At 47.0% G+C, this 20,005-nt stretch overlaps 1 protein-coding gene across 3 annotated transcripts in view; it reads left to right on the top strand.

Moving 5' to 3' along the window:
* Positions 1 to 311: 311 nt before the first annotated feature.
* Positions 312 to 20,005, top strand: part of LOC108498584 (vascular endothelial growth factor receptor kdr-like) — a 137,151-nt gene continuing 117,457 nt past the window's right edge. For all 3 annotated transcript variants that reach the window (XM_017817472.1, XM_017817463.1, XM_017817454.1), the window contains exon 1: positions 312 to 982. In XM_017817472.1, coding sequence (XP_017672961.1) covers positions 919 to 982 — 64 coding nt within the window. In that variant the 5' untranslated portion in view covers positions 312 to 918. The remainder of the gene's footprint in view (positions 983 to 20,005) is intronic.

The following is a 20,005-nucleotide window of genomic DNA, read 5'->3' as shown; positions in this document are numbered from 1 at the left end:
TTCTTTGCCCCATCTCAGGCAGCAGCAACAGGAAATCCAGGAGCTCTGTGAAATGACAGGGAGGGAGAGAGAGTGAAGTCCCCTTGCCTCGACTGGTGACGTCTCTCCTTCCTCTTTTTTTTTTTTTTTCCTGTCCCTATAAAGAATCTCGGGCTCGCATCAAACTTCCCGGCGAAAGCCAAGCGAACCCAGAGGGGTGTGGGGAGAGGGAGAGAGCAGCACGCCCGGGGGCTCCGGCCATGCCCCAGCCCCGCCGCCCGCCCGGGCCCCGCGCGGTGCCCCCCGGCAGGTAGAGCCCGGTGGGGCCGCGGCAGCTCCCGCTGCTCCTGCCCTTCTGGAGCCGAGAGACCCGTCCCTCCTGCCGACCTCCGCAGCACCTGCACCTCCCTGCATAAATACATCCAAGAAGAGGCTTTGCGGTGCAACCACCTTATCCCAAACTCCAGGCAAAGGACTGCCGGGAGCAGCGACTCGCTGAGTGGAGGAAACTTTTTGCCAAACTTTTTTCTGGTGCTTTTCCTTCGCTTTTTAACCCCTTGAGTTACTCAGCACCAGCTAGGCGGGCTGGGGAGGCTTCTGAGGCAGAGCAACGCTCCTCAGGCACCCCAGGGATTAGAGAAACGGGAGAAAAGGAGGAATAGGGTTATTGTGGAGAGGGTGGGAAGAAAAAACTAAGAACTCGCACCTCGAGAAGAAAGGAAGGAAAACACACTCTGCAGCCCCAGGATGAAGCAGTGAATGGAAAGAACAATTTAGCTGGAATCAACAAGTGGGAACTTCTGCACGCCTTGTCCTTCCCCTCCCTTCGCGCTGCAGCCCGTGGGCTTTCACAAACTTATTGCTGGAAAAGAAAACTTGTCCCGGACTGCGGACCTCGCCTTGCACGGGATACAGAAGTCACTGGCACTGGCCCCGGCGATGCTGCCCAGGCCGAGCGCCGTCCTGGCCGTCTGTGCCCTTCAGGGGCTGCTCCTGCTGCACGGTAAGAGCGGGCACTGCCCCTCCTCTCACCTGCGGGACGGGGGGCGCGGGCAGCGCGGGGGGCGCGGGGTGCGGACCCGTCCTGGTACCGGCGGTGCGCTCCCTCGGGGTGCCTGAGGAGAGCGCTCCGTGATGCTTTTCGTGCTTTTTTGACGCTTTTTTCGCTCCTGAGGAGCCCCGCCGGCCCGAGCGGCCCGGGGAGGTGTCACCCACCTCGCACCCGCGGTACCCACCGGGCAGGTGCCGCCTTTCTGCCCCCAAACCCGTCCCTGACGCCTCAGGTTTCACATATTTCACACGAAAACTGATCTTTGAAGGTAAAGGTAAAAAAAAAAATGACAACTCCTTGAAGGTGTCGCGTGTATGGCTAATGCTTTTTTCCCCTCGAGGTTTGGAGGCTTGGTTTAAAATAGCAAGTTGCGGGTATTTGCCAATTTGTGGCTTTTCCCTCTCTGTGTGGGAGGGTTTCTGGTTGTATTTGATCGTTTGAGGCAGAGCTGAGGTAGAAAAGGCTTGAAAAGGAGGAGCTGTGGTGTGTCTGGGAGTGCCTGGGCTATCCCACTGTCCTGGGGCTCATGTCAGAGCTGTGGGCACAGACATTGTGGGCAAACCCCGATTCTTTTTGATATCCCATTCTTATCCTTTGACACTTCAGTTTTCATTCACATAGTGCTTCTCTGCTGCCTTCCTCTTCTCAGCACAGGTGTCAGGTTAGATTCCCCATTCTCCAAAACTCATTTTCCTTGCAGCAAATGCACTGTCCCCCTGGATGCATTCCTGATTTTTGCTGATATCAGAAAAGCCAAGAGGCAGGTTAATGAGATTTAGAGGAGCTTTTCCATCTGCCGTATGACTTTTCATTATCTCATTAAGCATGAGGATTTCGCTGGATTACTGAGCCATTCATTCATGACGCTGCAAATTGTGTAAGGGAGATGGTCTGTTGTTTACTGGGGAATTCCTTCTGACAGAAAGACTTTTTTATTATTTTGAATAGGGAATGTATTTCATAGCACACGGTTGTTGCTGCTTTAGCATATTATAATCTTTTCATAGTTAAGAGGATAGCTTCTGGAAACACCAGGAAGCATCACTGTCCTTGATTTTCTTGGATTCATTTGGGGATTTAATGTATTCCCTCTGCAGAAAAGAACTGATTGGCGGGCACCAGTCCCAGTGAACTTCATGTTTCCCCTGCAGTACCTTCCCCACAGTTACCTGCAGAATAAATAGCTAAGCCTGTGCTCCAAAGGGCTTGCCCAGCTTTTCCAGGAAAAGCTGAAGCAGCAAACCCGGCAAAGGAGCAAACCTGCAAAGGAGCCCCTCCACCGCAGGGATCCTTATGACCCGCGGTGCCCATGGAACCTCAGGGAAGGTGCCCACATTACACCCCAGGGAAGCCAGTCCTGTACCATGTCAGACACCAGCACCCACACCTTGAGCTGCACCTGGAGCGGTGTCGGAGCTCCCACAGCCTGGGAGGGTTCCCACACTGTGCTCCATCTGGCTGACATGTGCAGGAGCAGCCAGCTGCATGCTACAGGAATTCCAACCTCTGGATAGGTTGGAGAAGTTGCCCACAGAAGGCTTATCACCAGATATCCAGCATGGATTTCACAAAGGCATAAATCACCATGGAATTCTATCGATTACAGACGGATCATAACAAGTTTTTGGGAGATGGGAGGAAACGTGGCTTGCCACGAGTGTTCCTGAGGCTGCAGGGTGAAGTGGAGCACAGTGAGGTTTTTACTGAGGAGGTGGGGAACAGGCAGAGATGCTGCCCACATTTCAGGGCTGCTCAGGTCCTTACTCACCAGATTCCTGTCCTAGTAATTCTGGCCCTAATAACCTTGGAATTTGGTCCAGATTAATTTTCCCATCAGTGCCAGGCACAGAGGAGGCCAAGAGAAGGCAATGCCTGCATCCTGTGACAAAGGAAGGAAGGCACATCCCTAACTGTTCCCGTAGGCAAAGAGTGATGATGGACTTGGAAGCAGCATAATGGATGTCAGAGCCCTGTCCATCATTAGGGAGAGATAACACATTAGCACAGTCTCTGGATGCCCTAATTAGGCTGGAAGCCAACCTGAGACAGGGCCAGGAAGTCTGAGGATTCTGGATAGCACTGATGCTCTTGAGGTATTAACTCCTCAGCCACCTTTCCCTCAGAGTTCACCTCCAGCAACGAACTCAAGGAAACTCTGCTTGACCTGCCAAGGCCTGGGTCTGTCCTGCAGGCTGGGGGTCAAACCCCCTCTGGGATCTTTGTGGCCAAAATTAGGCAGAGCTGTGCTGAAGAGGCTGACTCTGATTCCAATCCAAACAATTCCATCTGCAATGCAGAGAGAAGGAGAATGGTACAACTGGGAGAGCTGCTCAGGACCGAGGTATTAACTCCTCAGACACCTTGTCCTCAAAGTTCATCTCCAGCAATGAAACTCTGGCTGTTAAATTTATCCAGCTCAAAGGATGATCTCCTTTAGAGAATTCCTGACTTATTTGGTGCTTTCAGCAGGGAGAAGAGACCATACAAACACCATCCCAATAACTGCCCACCTTATTATAAAATACAGCTTTAAATACATCTTTAAACTTCTAAGACAGTTCTATGAGTATCATTAAATTTCCACGTTCCTTTTTCTTATTACACAGCTCATGTTCAACTCCTCAGAGTACTAGTTAGGGTCTTTCTGCTCAGAACCTTTGATGTAGTAATTATTGCGCAGGTGCCAACAGCTGGCCCATGTTTTAGGTATGGAGTGGGATGGTTAATAATCAGCCCTTTGAAAAATAATCTGCAGAGAAATTGTTACATGAGCGACACCTTAAATTGTGCATGAAAAATTTGGTATCTTTTACCCCCTGACAGGATCATCAAAAAGGTTTTCAATATGTGAGCAGTCCAAGTAACTCTTCAGGTATTGGAATAAACTCAGTGGTTTAATACCAGGAAGTATTAAAGACTGAAGAATAAAAATTAGGCCCTGCGCAATCCCTTTGAAATTAAAGCACGTTTGAAACTGATTTTTTTTTTGTTTAACTGTGCAATGTCTCCTACAAGCAGAATATACTGGATGGGCAATGTAGCTTGTTAACATACATTTCAATTTATTCAGTTATACCACGTATCAGTAGCTGAGTCAGAGGCTTCGGAGCTCAGACTCCTCCTGGTTTTCCAGCTGGGATGGTCACTGTGTCCAGCTGGGATGAGTGTGGGCTCAGTGGTGCACAGTGCAAAGTCAGAGGTACTGAGGGGTTGCTTTTGGGTTTCCCTGAGGCAGCTGGTGCTGCCCAGTTGAGAGTGGGGGTATCTGACAGCACAGGCTGCTGATGGGCTTGGGTAAACCAAAACTGTGTCTCTTAATTGCTGTTATTCCTAGACATTTGCTTTACTGTGGGAAAATGTTATAAAAAGCAGAGAAGCCTTTTTTTAAGATGGTGATATATGAGCCTCCTGCTGAAGCTGCCACATTCAAAACCAACTGGAAATCTCTTTACCCTAATTCATCCATTTAAGGCAAGGAAAAAAATGTGAAGTATTTCTGCATACTCCCTGAACTTCTAAAAAACAGCACCGTACCCAAAAGAATACTGGGAACACCAACCAGATTGTTTGTTGAAGGTTTCTGTTACAAGAACTTTTAATATTTCCTTTGAAAATTGTAAAAAGGAATTATCTGTGCACATTTCCCCCCATTGGTCTGATTCTACTTATAGATCTGAGTAAGAGCAACAGGAGCCACTCAGGTTATCTCTGTCCTTTCACACATTCCCTGAATTGTTCATTTTATGATGAAATATTTGTACCAAGCAATAGCTCACTCTACTGCAGTTTGAAGTGATATATTGTTGGGCTGAATAGAGAATATTTATGTTGCTGGTAGGTTTATGCACCAGGGCAAAAGGTTTCCAACCACAACAGGAGATTTCTTAGGTACAGTCAGTGGTAGATGATCTGTGCTTTTGGTAAGTTTGGCTTCCAAATTGCCAGCGCAGCTTGAAGGAGAGTGAAAACCTGCCCTGTGCCAGATTTATTCAGAGACGAGACACATCTTTTGCTTCCAGAGATATTTGCAAAGTATATGCAGCAAGGGTCACTTGATCATCAGCAAAGGACAGGGTGAACAAAGACGCTGCTTTCAGTTTACATTGCAAAACAGTTTTGGGGGCAGCAATAGCAACCTGCATTTTTTAAAACTACAGAGGAAATTTCCAGGAGGCAGCGTTTGACTTTCAGAGAGAGTCTGAGAAGGACACCGAAGCACAGCCTTACCAAACTTCACATGCTCAGCTTGATATTTCCTCTGATCAGTCCTGCCTCACCTTTCCTTTTCTCCCTACACCAGCCTGATGTTACTGGAATGGGAATTACCAGTGGAAGTAATTAAAAGATATTTGGAGTATCTAAACAAGAGCTGGGAATGAAATAAATGTGTCCCTAGTGTTTTCTTTCAGAAAGCAGCTCAGATGACTGACAGGACATGAAGGTTCTGAGTGCCAATCAGGACATTCCTGTTCCTTCAGTGCTCTTTGGGAAGAGCATCTAACTGTCCTCAGTCACAGCCCCCAAGAAAAATTGGCCACCCAGATCAGCTGGCATAGAACGTGTGTAATAGAGTACTAATCTCCTCACCATGTCAGGCACTTCTTTAATTTTCCTTTTTAAGGCCACAGAGAAAATAGGAGGAGCTGCCAAAGCGAACCAGCTGAGGTTGTTATCTGTAAATGGTATTTAACAGAAGTGCCTGCTTGAGGCTTGCCCCAGAGAGCAGGACTGAGCAGCAGAGAGCTGCAATCACCAGGAGCCAGGCAAGGTTAGAGCAAACCATGGGCACCTCGGTGTGCCCTCAGAGGCTTGTCCATGAGCTGCTGCCTCAGTGGGGAGGAGGAAGGTGCAGAGGAGGGAGGGAGCCTGATCTCATGAGGCCGTGATGAGCAAAACTGATGGCTGCCCACTTTGTGCAAATCCCTCACTGCTGAGTGCTAGACAGGCTTCCAAAGGCTCTGGAAATGTAAGCAATGAATTAATGTACTCAGAGAGCTGAGCTGTGCAGTTGTTAACTTTGGTATTAGCCTGTTACTCACAGTGTAACACAACTATGCATTCTGATGGATGGGGAGTACGTCTGTGAACTGCTTTATGATGGAAAGTGAGTAAGTCTGTGGGCATCTTTGTGAGTCACTCCAATACCCTCATCTCCAAGTCCTTGGATTAGTCTCTCTTTACAGCACATACTTTTTGTCCCCACTACATCCTACATCCCTCTTCTGCTCTCCCCCTCCTTTCCTAGATGTCTCCTAAACTCCCCTCAGGGCTCAGGATTCCTTGAATTTTTACATTAGAAGAAGCCAAGAGGAATTTATCAGCCCTTCCACAACAGGGATCTGCACCATCTCTCTTCTCTGTCCCAAAACGAAGTTTGCCTTTACAATTGTCCTGGTGTAGAAGTTTCTGTCAAGCCAAAGTGGGACTGCCTGAGACCTGCAGCTGACTCTCTCATTTTTTTCAAGCAGATGCACAGACTTCCTGCTGCACTGAATTTTTACAAGAACTAATTTTTTCAAGTCTTCCAGTATCTAGAAATGTAGAAGGAGTCACAGTTCATGCATGGTGCATGTGTAACCAGTGTGCAGGGCTTTTGTTGTGGCTCTAAGAAGTAGAGCTTTTAGCATTGAGGAGTCCTTGAAATTACTGAGCAACAAGGAAAGAAGCTCATCTAACCCTTTGATTGATGGAAATCTGAACAAGCCAGTTTTCCTTTGTGCCTTGCATGGAATGGCAAAAGCATATGGCCCCCCAGATTTCAAAATTCAGCCAAAAACTAAACTCAGGCCTGGAACGTAAAGGAAATATATGGACCAGCCTTCTATTTTCAGATCTCTTGCCTTTGTCTTCTGCATTTCCACATAGGTTTCCTTAGATCTTCCTGTGTTTTTCTGAACTGTGGGAACATGATTGCCAAGGAAGTGGAGAGGGGAGTTTTCAGCCCTGCTGGGATTGTTCTTGATTTGAGGGTCAAGGAAGCTTGACCTGTTCCATTTTTTACAAAATCCCCATGAATCTAAACCACCTCTGCCAAAATGTTTGCTTCCTTAGAGCCCACAGCTCAGAAATTGCTCACCTTGGATTATTCCTTACAGATACAGTAAGGTCAGTTTGCAGGAAAAGCACCAACCACCATGGGGATATTTGCCTATTCCTCTATAGCTGTGAGTAAAATGGGGCTGCTCACAGGGACACTCCACACTAACACACAGAAGCAGCTAATCTGGGAGGCAGTCATCCTGTTTGCTGTGAACTCATAGCTCATTAACTGAAATCAGTGATGAAAACAATCATTTAGGAGTTAAAGCAATTTCCCCCCAGTCCCCAGAGCCTGCAGTGGTGATGTTGAGTGTGGGGCCTCACAGAATCCCAGTTCTCATCCTCAATTCCCTCCCAGCTACTGAGGAGGGCTCACTTTGGCCCTTTGCAGCAATAGGGATCATACCTGAAAGCTGATCCTGAGCAAAATTTTGGGTTGGATTGTGCAGGGGTCGTTGTTTCAAACCTTTAATGTGCAGACACCTACTCCAGTGTGTCCTCCAGGAGCTATAAAACGTGATTTCCCCCTCTGCTTCCTCACTTATTCTTCCAGCTGCCTGAAGTGGCCCCCACAGGAGCCATCCCACATGCCCACACAGTAGCATTTGGAAACCCTTGGTGCGGGCAATCCCAATCACAATAGGCTCCATCCAGGAAATGCCTGTTGGAAGAGATTGCCCGGAACCCTTCGGCACAGGAAGGCGCGTGGGATCGTGTTTGAAAGGAGGGAAGTAAAGCCCTGTGGATTATCAGTTGCAAACCTCAAGGTCTCTGTCTTTCCTTGCAGAAAAATAAATCCTCCAGGTGCCGTGTTGTCCAGCACTGGGTACATCCCTCTCTGCTCAGGGAAGAGCTCCCACTCCACCCAGTGCTGTCTCACTTCTCAGTTAATGCTGTCACTGATTTGCAAGGATGAGGAAAAGGACTTGATGAGCTTCCACTGCTTGGAAGCACAGGGACTGCTTTGCTTCTAAACCCATGAGGAACATCAGTAGAAATTATAATGCAGCTCACAGGTGTGGGGAGAAATGCTTTTCCCAGATCTCTTTCTGGATGTATACGAGGCAAGGAAGTTGTAGGAGCTCTTGCTGCATGACACAGCAGGATCGAGCTGCACAGTGAGCTTGGCTGGTTAAAAGGATTTTGTACTGCTACAATTAAAGGATGATTCAAGTGAATGTAAACAATGATGTCAGCCTGAAAACCTTTTGAACACAATTTAAGCTATTACATGGTGTGAAGCAGAGAGAATCAGGTAACCTTTTGGCCTGCCACATTTTTTCTCTACAAATGGATGATGTCTGGATTATTTTCATTTTGTGTCCGTGCACTGAGGGCAAGCTTTCCCTCTCAGTTCCATGGGTTTAAAGCTCTGCTTGGCTGAAGACAATGGCCTGTCTTTGAATTGTCCATTGTCTGTCCGAGAACATTTATTTTATTGTGGTTGTTTACATACTCTGTGGTAGAATCTGAGGGAGAAGAGAACTGACTGAGAGCTGCTCCCTCACTGCCTGCTTCAGAGAGGCAGCAATTTTACCAATCTTGCTGGAAAATCCTGATTTGTTTCACTGTGAGGAAGCAAAGGAACCTGGAAATTGTGGCCCTGCAGCAACCCCCAGCTGTGTGAGGCATCACACCAACCAAGCCCTGCTGCCACTCCCGAGTGCTTGGCGGACGCCCTCCCTGCACATTTGTGTTGGCTGCACAGACTCTGCTCTGCTCAGGCTCCTGGAGGCTCTAATGCTTAAAACAACTTTCCTTTAGTCTTGGCAAATCTTCTGTTGTAAGGATGCAGCAACAGCTAAGGCAAGGGAACAGGGTTTGGCCTAATAGGAATTATCAGAGTGATTAATCCCCCAACTCCTGGGTCAGCAGGAAGGGAGCAGACTGTGCCGTGGGGAGGGACTGCCTGGGGCAGAGCCTTCCCTGGCTGGGAGCTCCATGCACTTGGCCCATCTCACTTTGAAAGTGTGCTTCTCACAGCTCATCATCCCACTCAGTGATGACTTTTTCAAGTCTGATGATACCATGGGTCTCTGGGAAAGCAAAGCCAGTGGTTACCATGAAGCCACAAATGATTCTGTTAACAGTTTTATTACTTAATCCACTGATACATCAACAAGGAGATAAACAGTGTGATGTATTTATAGGTTTGGAATTGCTGCAGGGTTTCTAGGCTGTGCTCCCACTTGCACTGTTTTCTCATGGCTTTCCCAACAAGCCAAATAAACACGAGCTTCACTCCCCGGGTCAATTTGGGCAATATTACCCTGCTCTAATGACAAAGAAGTGCAGGTTGGAACAGAATTCCCAGTATGGCATGACTCCTGGGGTGGAGGAACTGCCTGGGAAGGTGAATTCAGGAGAACAGGAGGCTGCTGAGCAGGGCATGTCAAGGGTTCCTCCCATCTGGCTCCAGTTGTACACTACAGTCCCATCAGGAAGTTTTTTCATTATGTATACAAGGCTGATTTATTATTATTATTATTATTATTACTTTGGAGACATGAGATTATTCCGATCTAGTCTATTTATTCAGATCTGTGGTATAAATTAGCCACATACTTTGCCTTCTTTATTGTTGTCTGCTCTGTATTTAAAAAGTAATGTTCAAACCTACATGGTGAAATGCAATTATTAATTCAATTTAATAAATCATGAAGTCATGTGCCTTCTTCTGGTGAGTGAAATTGCTCTATATTGAATTTTGTGCATAACTTTGGTTGCTATATTGTCATTAAAAAGAAACTAGTAACCTTATTTCCTATCTGGCATGTCAGAGCTGCTACACAATATCATCCAGGGCAGGCATCCACAAACAGGCACCACGACATCCCACAAGCCTGCAAGTGCAGACTAATGCTCCCAAGAGAAAGGTTTTCCTTTTCCCATCCCAAGAATATGTGCACAAATTGTTTTAACATTCTTCACGACAGTATCTTCAGCTTTCTGGAGGGTTTCTGGCAGAAGGACAAAAGAAGAGGAAAGGAGACACTTTTGCCTGGGTATAAATCTCAGTTTTCATTTGCCAAACCTGCCCTGCACTTATGAGAAAATCAGGGCAGTAAAGCTGAAAATTCTGTGCTCAAAGTGAGATTACTGGAAAAGTTAAAGCTTAGCTAGTTTTGATTTCCATGGAGGAGAGTTGGCATAGCCACAGTTTGCGGCCATTTGTTCTTCCAATATCACAGTATCACTGTACTTTAAAACATTAATGTAGACTTTGAAATACCACCTGGATTTGTGGTCTGGCATTGCAACTTTGACATCCTGCCCTTCTGCCTCCCTGTGCTTGGGACATCCCTTAGTCTGCCCATTTGACCTAAAAATTTTGGTCCAAATATCTTCCTGATTTATGCCATTTTTATATAAAAATCCTGCTTTTGAGATAGTTTACATTAAAAAGATAAGAGGTGTCTTTCAGAAACAGGCTTGGGAAAACAGGAATAATCATTGTAAGGTAAATGACTGGGTAGAATCTGCTTGGCCAGAAATATGACACAAAGCTGAGGGCATGAATCCCTGGCCAGCATAAATCAGAGCCCTTGTGAACACAGCTAGCTGCTCCAGGGGCTGCACATGCCCAGGGCAGCTCACGTCACCTGGGCAGTGCTGCAGTGCCTTCAGGGGCTGGTTTACTGCACAGAAAAAGCCACCAAAGATTTTCTCCTTGTGCAGAGAGGATATGGAGGGATGTGCATTCCAACTGTGCTGCCACTGTTCCTCCTCCTCAGGTGGCTGCTGCTGCTTCTTCATGTCACAACTAGTGTGACAACACTTTCTGATTGCTGAGGTGGAGATCACCTTGTTGGTGAACCAATCCTTTTCCTGAACCAAGGGTCAAGCGTAATCTTTAATCTTTAAAGATGTGTATGAGGGAGATGTCAAAGGCTTTGTTCAGTGACTCTGGGATTGCTATTGCAGCTTCTGGACATTTCTGAGAGAGTGCTTAAACTCTTTCAAAGCATTCCTTTTGCATCCTTGGAGTAGCAAAGACAGTTAACATTGACATCATTAACACCATCACCACTGTGGTTTGGGGTAAACACCTCACCTTGATGAATCAGGCAACTAAAGCTTTGCAGAGCTGGTCTTTTGGGCTGCTGATCCTTCAATTCCCAGACTGACCAATATATCTGGTCTTGTCTGGTGTCACCATAAGTCTTCTTTAATTTAGAGCTAAGCTGACCAGACTTAAAAAAAGAGAGGAGAGCCCAGAGCAGCCCAATTCCTTTAGTCATCTTTCCTGTTTTAAATTCTTTCTGCTTATCTCAGTTCTGGTCTTCACATCTGCTGGTAGTGAAAGCAGAGTAGTGACACTTGGGTGGGGTGGGATGTAAGCAGAGTATCTTGGATGTTGATCTCCTTGCAGGGTATAAGATAAAGGAACTGAGCAGAATTCTCAGGATAAAGGAACTGAGAGGAATTCTCAGCATACATAGGGCAAAGGTCTCCTTCATGCTCCTCAGTTAAATGGTCGAAGTGATGTCCTATAGTGTGTATTGTACTGCCAGCCTTTGAAAGACTGCCTTTCTGTTTTGATTCTATATTGTTCTAAGTTAAATGGTAGGAAAAGAGAAATTGCTGCCACCACAACATTCTCTTATAGGTCTATTCATTATAGATCCCAAGAGGAAACTGAGAGTTCCCTGGACAATGGGCTGATATACAAACGAGCATACATTAACTTTCTGGGCTTGTATAGTTCATTTTGACTGCATTTCCTTTACATTCTTAGGAACATGAATTCAGGCATAATTTGGTTTGATGTCTTCCTCTGCCTTGAATTGCTGCCTTGTTAGAGGCAGAGGCCTGACGTGGAAGTGCTTTGGGCAGATGTGATGGTGCATTGAGGGGTGTTCCTGGGAGTGAGTGGGAGCTCCAGGAGCAGAGGGGACCAGCCCAGGAGGTAGAGGTGGCTCAGCTGGATGGGGGCTGTTATCAGGTGCTCCAAATCAAGGCTCTCAGGTGGGCTGGCCATGAGCCATGATGTTTAAGTCACTCCACTTTGCCCCCCCCCCTTTAACAAACACCTCAGGGGAGGTCACTTGGGGCACAGCTGCACTGGCTTTGGCAGCATCGGCTCCAGAACAGGGGCTGCAGCAGGGTGTGATGGGGGAACACCCAGAATCTCTGCAGGGGGAATGGCTGAGGGAATTCCAGCTGTGTTCCCTGCACTGGTGAGTGTGGGGGCTGCTCAGTCCCTGCAGGAACTGCAGTCTGTGGGTGCCCACTCATGCCTGCCATGCTCTGGGCACTGTGGCCCTGCACTCCTCTCCACAGCACAGGTCTGTTCTCTGCTGTGGTGCCTCTGCTCACTGTACATCAGGGGGATCGGCATTTCCCCTCCTCCCTGGAGGGAGGGGGCCATCAATGTTCTGAAGAGGAAAAGCAGCTCAGGAACCACAGTAGATTTGCTTCATCTTTCACTTCCATCACCAGAGGAAAAGCCATTTGAAGCTGCAAGGATAGGGAGGCATTTAAGGTTATAAAGATTAGGACTGGGATGCTGTGATAGGCTTGGCCCAAGCTGTCAGAAGTCACTGGCATTGATATACAGGGCTTGCAGGGCTACATTTTCCCTTGAATTTCTTCTAACATGGCACCTCCCTCAGCCCCTCAGTCTGCACAGTGAAGTGCCTGTGGCACACTCACACACACGCTGGTGCAGTGTCGCTCCAATTGCATCTACATTCCAAGAAGCCTCTTGGTTTCCATTCTGTCTGTGTCTTCTGGCACACAGACATTTGCAAAGCTAATTTGCAGCCCTGATTTAATGGATTCCCCTGCTGAGTGTCTTTTACAGCTAGAGAATTCCAGATTGAGAGTTTGTTCTCATCTCCCCTGTGCACATCTACGTTGGAGGTACTTCTTGGAGAGCTGGCTAATGAGCCTGGAGTGTGACTGAGTGAGGGTTTGTGCTGATGTTCAGAAGGAGTTTCCCTCTCCTTAGAGCAAGGCGGCCCTCACACACCTACAGCCCATTGGCTTTCTTGCTGCTCTCATCCCAGTAGAAATAAGGTGATCATAGGTATCAGGCTGTGCAAAGGAATACTGGATTTATCAAAGTTGGGAAGCCAAAGGAGAAACCCCCATCTCCCAGAGCACACTCATTCTGGAACTTGCGCCCTTTAGGGAGGAGCAGAGAGCTGCAGTTGAACATCCTGCAGCAAGGGCTCAAAGACATCCTCATTTCCTCCTTGCCCCACGGGCTTGGCCCACTGGCCACCCTCAGAGGAGAGGACACTGCCCTCCACACCAGACACTCACTGGGGCCAGCTCCTTCCAGCTTCTGCAGACACCCAGGAGAGCCCTTCCCTGGATGATCCTGGAGCTCAGCATAGACCTTGGAGCCAATTTCCTCGAGCTCTAATTGGTGTTGCAGGTGCCTGTGTGACCTTAAGGAAGATACTTATCTGTCTTCAGTTTCCAGCAGTATAGAACAGCAATTACTTACCAACCCCACAAACATTTGCAAGGTTAAATCCTTTTTCAGCCAAGTCACAATTCCTCTTAGAAATGCAGACTGATGATTATTATTATTATTATTGCCGTTTTGGCTTTCTTCTTCCTCAGCCAGGATGTTTTGCTATGGCAGCTGCACCTGCCCAAACCTACAGCTCAGGTTTAAGTGTCACTATCCCCCCAAAATATTCTCATTTTTGGGCACACTGTATTGGATCTGCACCCCCAAAGGCACTCAGAGGGTGGGCATAGCCATGCAGAAAACAAAACACATTTGAATGATACACACAAAGCAACCCATTTCACAGATCTTCTCAAACCTCAGCTACCAAAGCTCTAATGTTTATGTTAGTATTTGTTAGTACTTTGTCTTGAGGAAGGGTGGGAAGAAGGATAAAAAGAGACATTGTTCCTCCTTGGAAAGTGTTTTGTTTTTCCCAAGCAGCAGATCTTTAAGTATTTACTTTAAGCACACACTTCTGTGTCCAGAGGGTACAAAGACATCCTGGTAGGACAGCAGCCAACAGGACAAGAGGAGCCCAGAGGGTCAGTGTTGTGCCTGGGCACTGTGTAGGGTCAGGATTAGGGTTGGTTGGGTTTATCCATGACATTCATTATGAATTCCTTACCTACCCTGTAGCAAAGTACTTTTGTGAAGCCAACCCAGAAAGGCTCCTGAACTCCCTTCGGCCTCTGCTTCAGTTATACATGACTGATTATTATTTCTCTTTTCACAGGTAGTTAAGCCATCAAAAAAAGACCAAATTATTGAAATTATTGAAGTGCTAGAAAGTGGATCTTTCCATCCAGGCTAAGCTAGAATTACAGTTGCCTAATCTATTACCAAGCAGTTTCTCTCACTTAAAACTGAACAACAAAAATGAGCGTTCACTGGAGTATGCTATGCTGACATTTTAATTAGGATGGAAATACATAGGTAAAACAAAATTCCTGGGCGTTATCAGTTTTCATGCTATTTTTCTGTTTGTCAGCTGGGGCAATCCATTTACTGCATGAACTGCAGTGCTGAGGGACGGTATCTTTGTGCTCCAGAGCAACATATTCCCAATCATGTTGTCTTTGGCATGGCCAGTATTTTATCTGCCAGAGCCAACATTAATGAAAAATTCCTGAAAAATTCCACATTTCAACACAGCGACACTCTGATGGGAATAACAATCTTTTCTGACCTCGTTCAAAAGGAGGTATCAGGCAGGATACAAATAGGGAGGTATTCCTGATCATCCCCCCCCAGAATTTGGGTACGTTGTGCTCAGCTTGCGGGGTTTGCCTGCCTTTAGGAGTGATCTCAGTACTGTCAGGCTGTGAACTCCCCATAATCCCTGCACCCCAAATCAGCATTTGTCAGAACAGACACACATGTGGTCAGAGCCCCTGGGCTGGTGACACCAAGAACTACCTTCTCCTTCTGCAGCACAAACTCTCTTTGAAACAGAGTTTTGCAGCAACTAATAAAGAAATCCTGTCGGTACAGGAAGGGGTTTCCCCTTCTGGGACGATGCTGGTGACACCATGAGCCCTTTTGACATGGGGTACGATTTGTGATCCTACCATAGATTTACCATAGATCTACCATAGATTTGATCCATGGTAGATCTGTGATCCGTGACAGTGAATATTGGCCAGGATGTTTTGTAATACAAGGGTTCATCTCCTCCTTGCAGCAGACAGACTGCAAAACTGAGAGCAAGTAAATAAAGATATGAAATAAAAACCCAAATCCTGAGGAAGGTGGCCTTAAATCACTGTCACTGACTGCAAAGTGATAATGCAAAGAAATGGAAGGGACTAATTCACTTGATTTGCATGAACTGAGTTCTCACAGTCAGGCTCTCCCTCAGGAGTTCAGAACGTCATGTGCTTTCATTGTGAGCAGGGTAGTTCTGGGTTAACTGGCACGTGGGCTGTGCCACGATGAAATCACTCATTTGAGGAAGACAAGAGCTACCCCAAATGTCTCCTTCAGTCCCTTCACTTGAGCCTTGCACAGCCAGACCATCCTTCCTGCTCTGGAAAGGCTTCTTGTCAAGGTAGTCCCTCCAATGTGGGCAGGACAAGCAAGCCAGAGCTGTGGGAATTGTGGAAGATCCCAAAGTAGGAAAGAGAGGCCATTGTCAGGACACCTTTATTCATGTAGTGTAGGTCACTCAGTAAGCAGAGAAATAAGTGAGCTTATCAGCAAGCAAGGAGAAGCCCACATATCCAGCCAGGAAAAGCCCACATATCCAGACTCTCCAGATGCTGTCCGAGCACGGAAACCTTCCTGCAACCTGCACTTGGTGAACCAGAACAGAGGGCAAAGGAAAATCAAGACTTGCAACTCCCAGGCCTCCAAAGCTAGCATATTCCACACATCCACACTTGACAAAAGGCAGGGCCAGCAGTGTAATTTATTTCCCCTGTAGTCAGAGCCCATGACAGCGTCTGCCACCAACTGTCTGTCATGCCCTGGAGACAGGAGGGAGCCTGACAGTGCACAGATAAGAGCAGGTGCTAATTCAATGCTGTGATCCAGCACATGGATGCAGCGTTGTGTAAATTCTCCTGCTGCAGCCCCTGGAAAGTCCTCTCTTGCCAAACTCTCCCTCCTTTGGAGATCTGTTTACCTGGCAGTGAGAGCGCAGCGCGTTCCTCCTGTGCAGACAACATCTGTGACGTGCTCATGCTCTGAGCTGCCACCTTTATTTCAGCTTTAAAGGGATGCAAAGGGAGGGACAGGTTCTTGCCAATCACAGACTTACCTAAATATTTATCTCAGAAAAAAAACAGTTTAGCTGCTGGATTTAGCCCAAGGTTGGTTCTGATGAGAGACATCAAACACAATATACATGAATCAGGGACAGCACATCTGGCATTGCCTGTGCACTGTAGGAATATAAATAAAAGAGCCAGTAAACTCCAGCTGGGGAGTTATTTGTACTGCAACAAGGCTGTCAGCTTCCTAATATCACCAACCAGTGAGAAGAGGGTGCCATGAATCACTGAGGGCTGCTCTGGGGTCTCCCATTGGCATGTGCCCTTCTTTTTGTGTGAGGGGACTCAAGATTGATGGATCATAAACACATTTTTGAAAAGGATTTGCAAGAGTGCTGAAAAGAGTGGCGGGCCAAACCAGGGCAGCACTGCCAATATTTAGAACATTTCTCTGACATGATGATATTTTATTTTTGGAAGTATCTGATACAAATGTTCTTTTCCTGGAAAGAGTCCTTCTCCTGCCTGCTCCCCCCGCCTCCCCCAGAATGCTGGTGCCAGAATTTCTGTTGCAACTTCCTTGCTCCCAGCCATTTCCTGCCATAGATTTCCCTCCCCTCTCTCCTGGAGCTGGTGGTCCAGGTTGCACTGTTGCATTGTTCTGTGGGCCTGGGAGGAGGCAAAGGGCAGCACCCCCAGAGCAGAGGAATCTAGAGCTGCTCAGGATGGCAGGGGGGACCCCTGAGGGCTCCCAGCTCATCCTGTCACCCTGGGAGGATGTCTCAGAGAACCATGTGCGCCCCTGATGTTCTGCTTCATAGTGTGAGCAGGACACAAGGTCTGGTGGGAGCAGGGAATGGCCAGAGCTCTGGATCCATGGGCAGGGGGGCACTTCAGTACATGCACATCTCACTCCTTCCCATCCTCTCATCCAAGGGGAGCACTGCCCTCAGGATTCCTGGTGTCCAGTAGTGCCTTTTACTGCATTGCTCTGCAAATGGATAAGTACAACCTGTAGATGGGCAATGAAGACATGGACAGAAGCCTTGGAGCTGAGGGTTCAAAAAACTGCAATGCTCACAGAGTCATTTTGATCACTTTAAAGCAAATCATCACGCAGAGCAGCCATGGAGAGAGGCTTATCACTCTACTTCCCTGATTGGCCCAGGACACCAATTTTAGGCACTTTAAAAACAGTGAAGGTCAAATTTACGGTGGAGGGCAAGGACCAGTGATTCAGTTTTCCTTCTTCTTTGTAGTCACTTTTCACCTTGAAGAACAAAAGGGTCTAAAGTCAGAGAACGTTTATTCTCAAGTTTTGCCAAAGTCTTTTCTTTTTTAATAAACCACCACTAAAATCTGGGCCCACTGCCTTGACAAAAGAAAAGAATATCTTTGTGTACACTTAGGAGACGGGAAAGAGCCTGAGCCAGTCCTAGTCACAGATAAAGGAATTCCGGACATTATTCCTTGTGCTCCTGGGGGTTGTGACTTGGGATTTCCTCTCAGAGTGGTAAATAGCACTGCAGTTGTACAGCAGGGTGGGGCCAACCCTGGTTTCTTTAAAACCTGGAGAGATGAAAGTTCTGAGCAGAAGGACAGGCTGGGTGCACAAAGAACCCCTGAACAGGCCGAGGGTGCAAATCCACCCCTCCCAGAGCACTGCCCAAAGCTCTGCCTTTCCCATGGGAGGTGCTGCCAGCTGGGCTCTGCTTTGGGAAAGCAGCTCATGGCACAGCAATATATATTTAACTCCTTAGAGCAGCCTAAAATCTCAGGGCTTGTCAGCACCGTACATGTTCCTCCCAGGTCTGAGGGAGACAGATGGAACTTGTGGGGACACAGGCTTGTCTTGGGATGACTCTGGATCTTTGCTGCCTTCTCTCAAAGCCAGACAGCATCTCACTGCACACTGTGGGACCCTGGCTGCCCATCCTGGCTTGGAATGGGACCAGAGAGGGTGGCCAGAGCAGGATACCCTCACTGTGAGCTTCAGGAGGAACCTCACCCTGCTTTGGAACAAGAATTAGGCAACCTAGGTCTTTTGTAACTCAAAGCACCTTTCTATCTTTTGCTGAAACCTGCCCAGGATTGGGGGGAGCAGTTTTTAAGAAAACAGAAGAGCTGAAGCTGCAGATTTTATCCTGTTCGCATTTTAAATCGAAAAATATTCAAATTTGTTCCTGGATTAATTCTTCTGTTGGGCTTTGCACTAAGGAGTCACCAAAGTGAACTGATTTTGCAGTGCTGGGTGAAGGCAGGAGGGGGAAGGAACGTGACTTACTTGACGAGGGAGACAAGAACATCAAGCTGGTTTTATATTTGGATGTGAATACAAAGCAATTTCCTTTCCTCCCTCTTCCTGTGGCTGTCCTGGAGGGTCAGCAAGGCCTGCAGCTCCTAAACCTCACAGTCATAGGAGGGCTTAATGAGAAGGGCAAAGAAGATTTGCATGTTGCTATTCTCCAAATCCTCAGGATTCAGGTCTTCACTAATAAAAGTTCATTTAAGGAATTATCAGTGGAACAGATTAATTCACATATTGCAGAAGTTTGCAAATAGCAGGTTCCTACAGAAGCCCTTTTATTGCCTTCTGTTTTATTGATGGAGATATGGATTACAGCTCTGTAATCCTCCTACCATGTAACAACACACCTGCAGACTTATTTTGCCTTTAAACTACAGTGGGGTCTCATGTCAGCACAGGGAGGCACATGATAAAATTGTAAAATCCCACTTGTAAACTTCATGCAAAGCAGGAATGCCAGGGAGGCTGAACTGCTGCTTCCAGCACAAAACCAGTTTGAATCTGCTGTGAAGGATCTTGTTCCACTGGTGAATAAGACACCTAGGAAAGGAGATCGAAGTCCTGGCTGCACCCAGTCCCCACTGCACCTCACTGGCTAAGAGATCGTGTCAAGAGGGTCAAAGTCCCTACAGGACACATGGAAGACTCTAATCAAGTTCAGAACTGGAGACTTCAAAGGAAAAATGACAAATTTTCCTTCTTTGTCGGCATCTCCTCACCGACCTCCCCCATTTTTCTGAAAACCATGGAAAAGAGAAAGTTCCCCTGTTGACTGTGGCAATAAAATAACATGTCTAAAATTCCTGTTTGACTACTCCAAGGAACAACAAGGCTCAATGAATCATACACAGAATTACTCATTTTCAAATGGTAAACAGGTTGTGCTTAGCCCTGGTACCTCAGAGTTGTGCCAGGCTGCCCAGTGCCCATCACTGCTGTGTGTGTTTGGGGGCATTGGGGGAAAATCCAGTGGAAAAAACATTGGAATCAGGCCCCAGGATTGCACCCAAACATTGGCACCTTTGCCACATGGCTGTGGGGCAGTAACAGCCCTCACACCTTGGGAGAGTGCTGTTATTGTAGGAATTGGGTCATGTTTTCCAAGCCCCATAACACATCACTAATTCAGGCTTCTTTGATAACCTGGTACAATCACATCAAACCACTTCAATGAACTACATTTGTATGGCCAAAAGCCAAACAAACAAAGCTGAAAAATAAACAAGAAGAACCCTTTTAGAAACATCTTTTTTAAAAGCTGAACAGATCTAATACTTGGGTTAGGGACCTGTAGTTTTAAAATAGCTCAGATAAATTAAGAACACTAAAAGTGATCTGCTGTCCTTCCTCCCGGTGGTTGTGTGAGCATGGGAGAGTTTCTGTTTCCTCACGGGGAAACTGTCCCTTAATTTCAGTGCCATTGCACAGTGACATGATCTCTTTACATG

Source organism: Lepidothrix coronata, unplaced genomic scaffold, assembly GCF_001604755.1.
Source record: "Lepidothrix coronata isolate B3197 unplaced genomic scaffold, Lepidothrix_coronata-1.0 Scaffold2, whole genome shotgun sequence".
NCBI lineage: Eukaryota > Metazoa > Chordata > Aves > Passeriformes > Pipridae > Lepidothrix > Lepidothrix coronata.
Note: the sequence above shows the minus strand (reverse complement) of the source record. Positions and strands in the feature narration are given on the sequence as shown.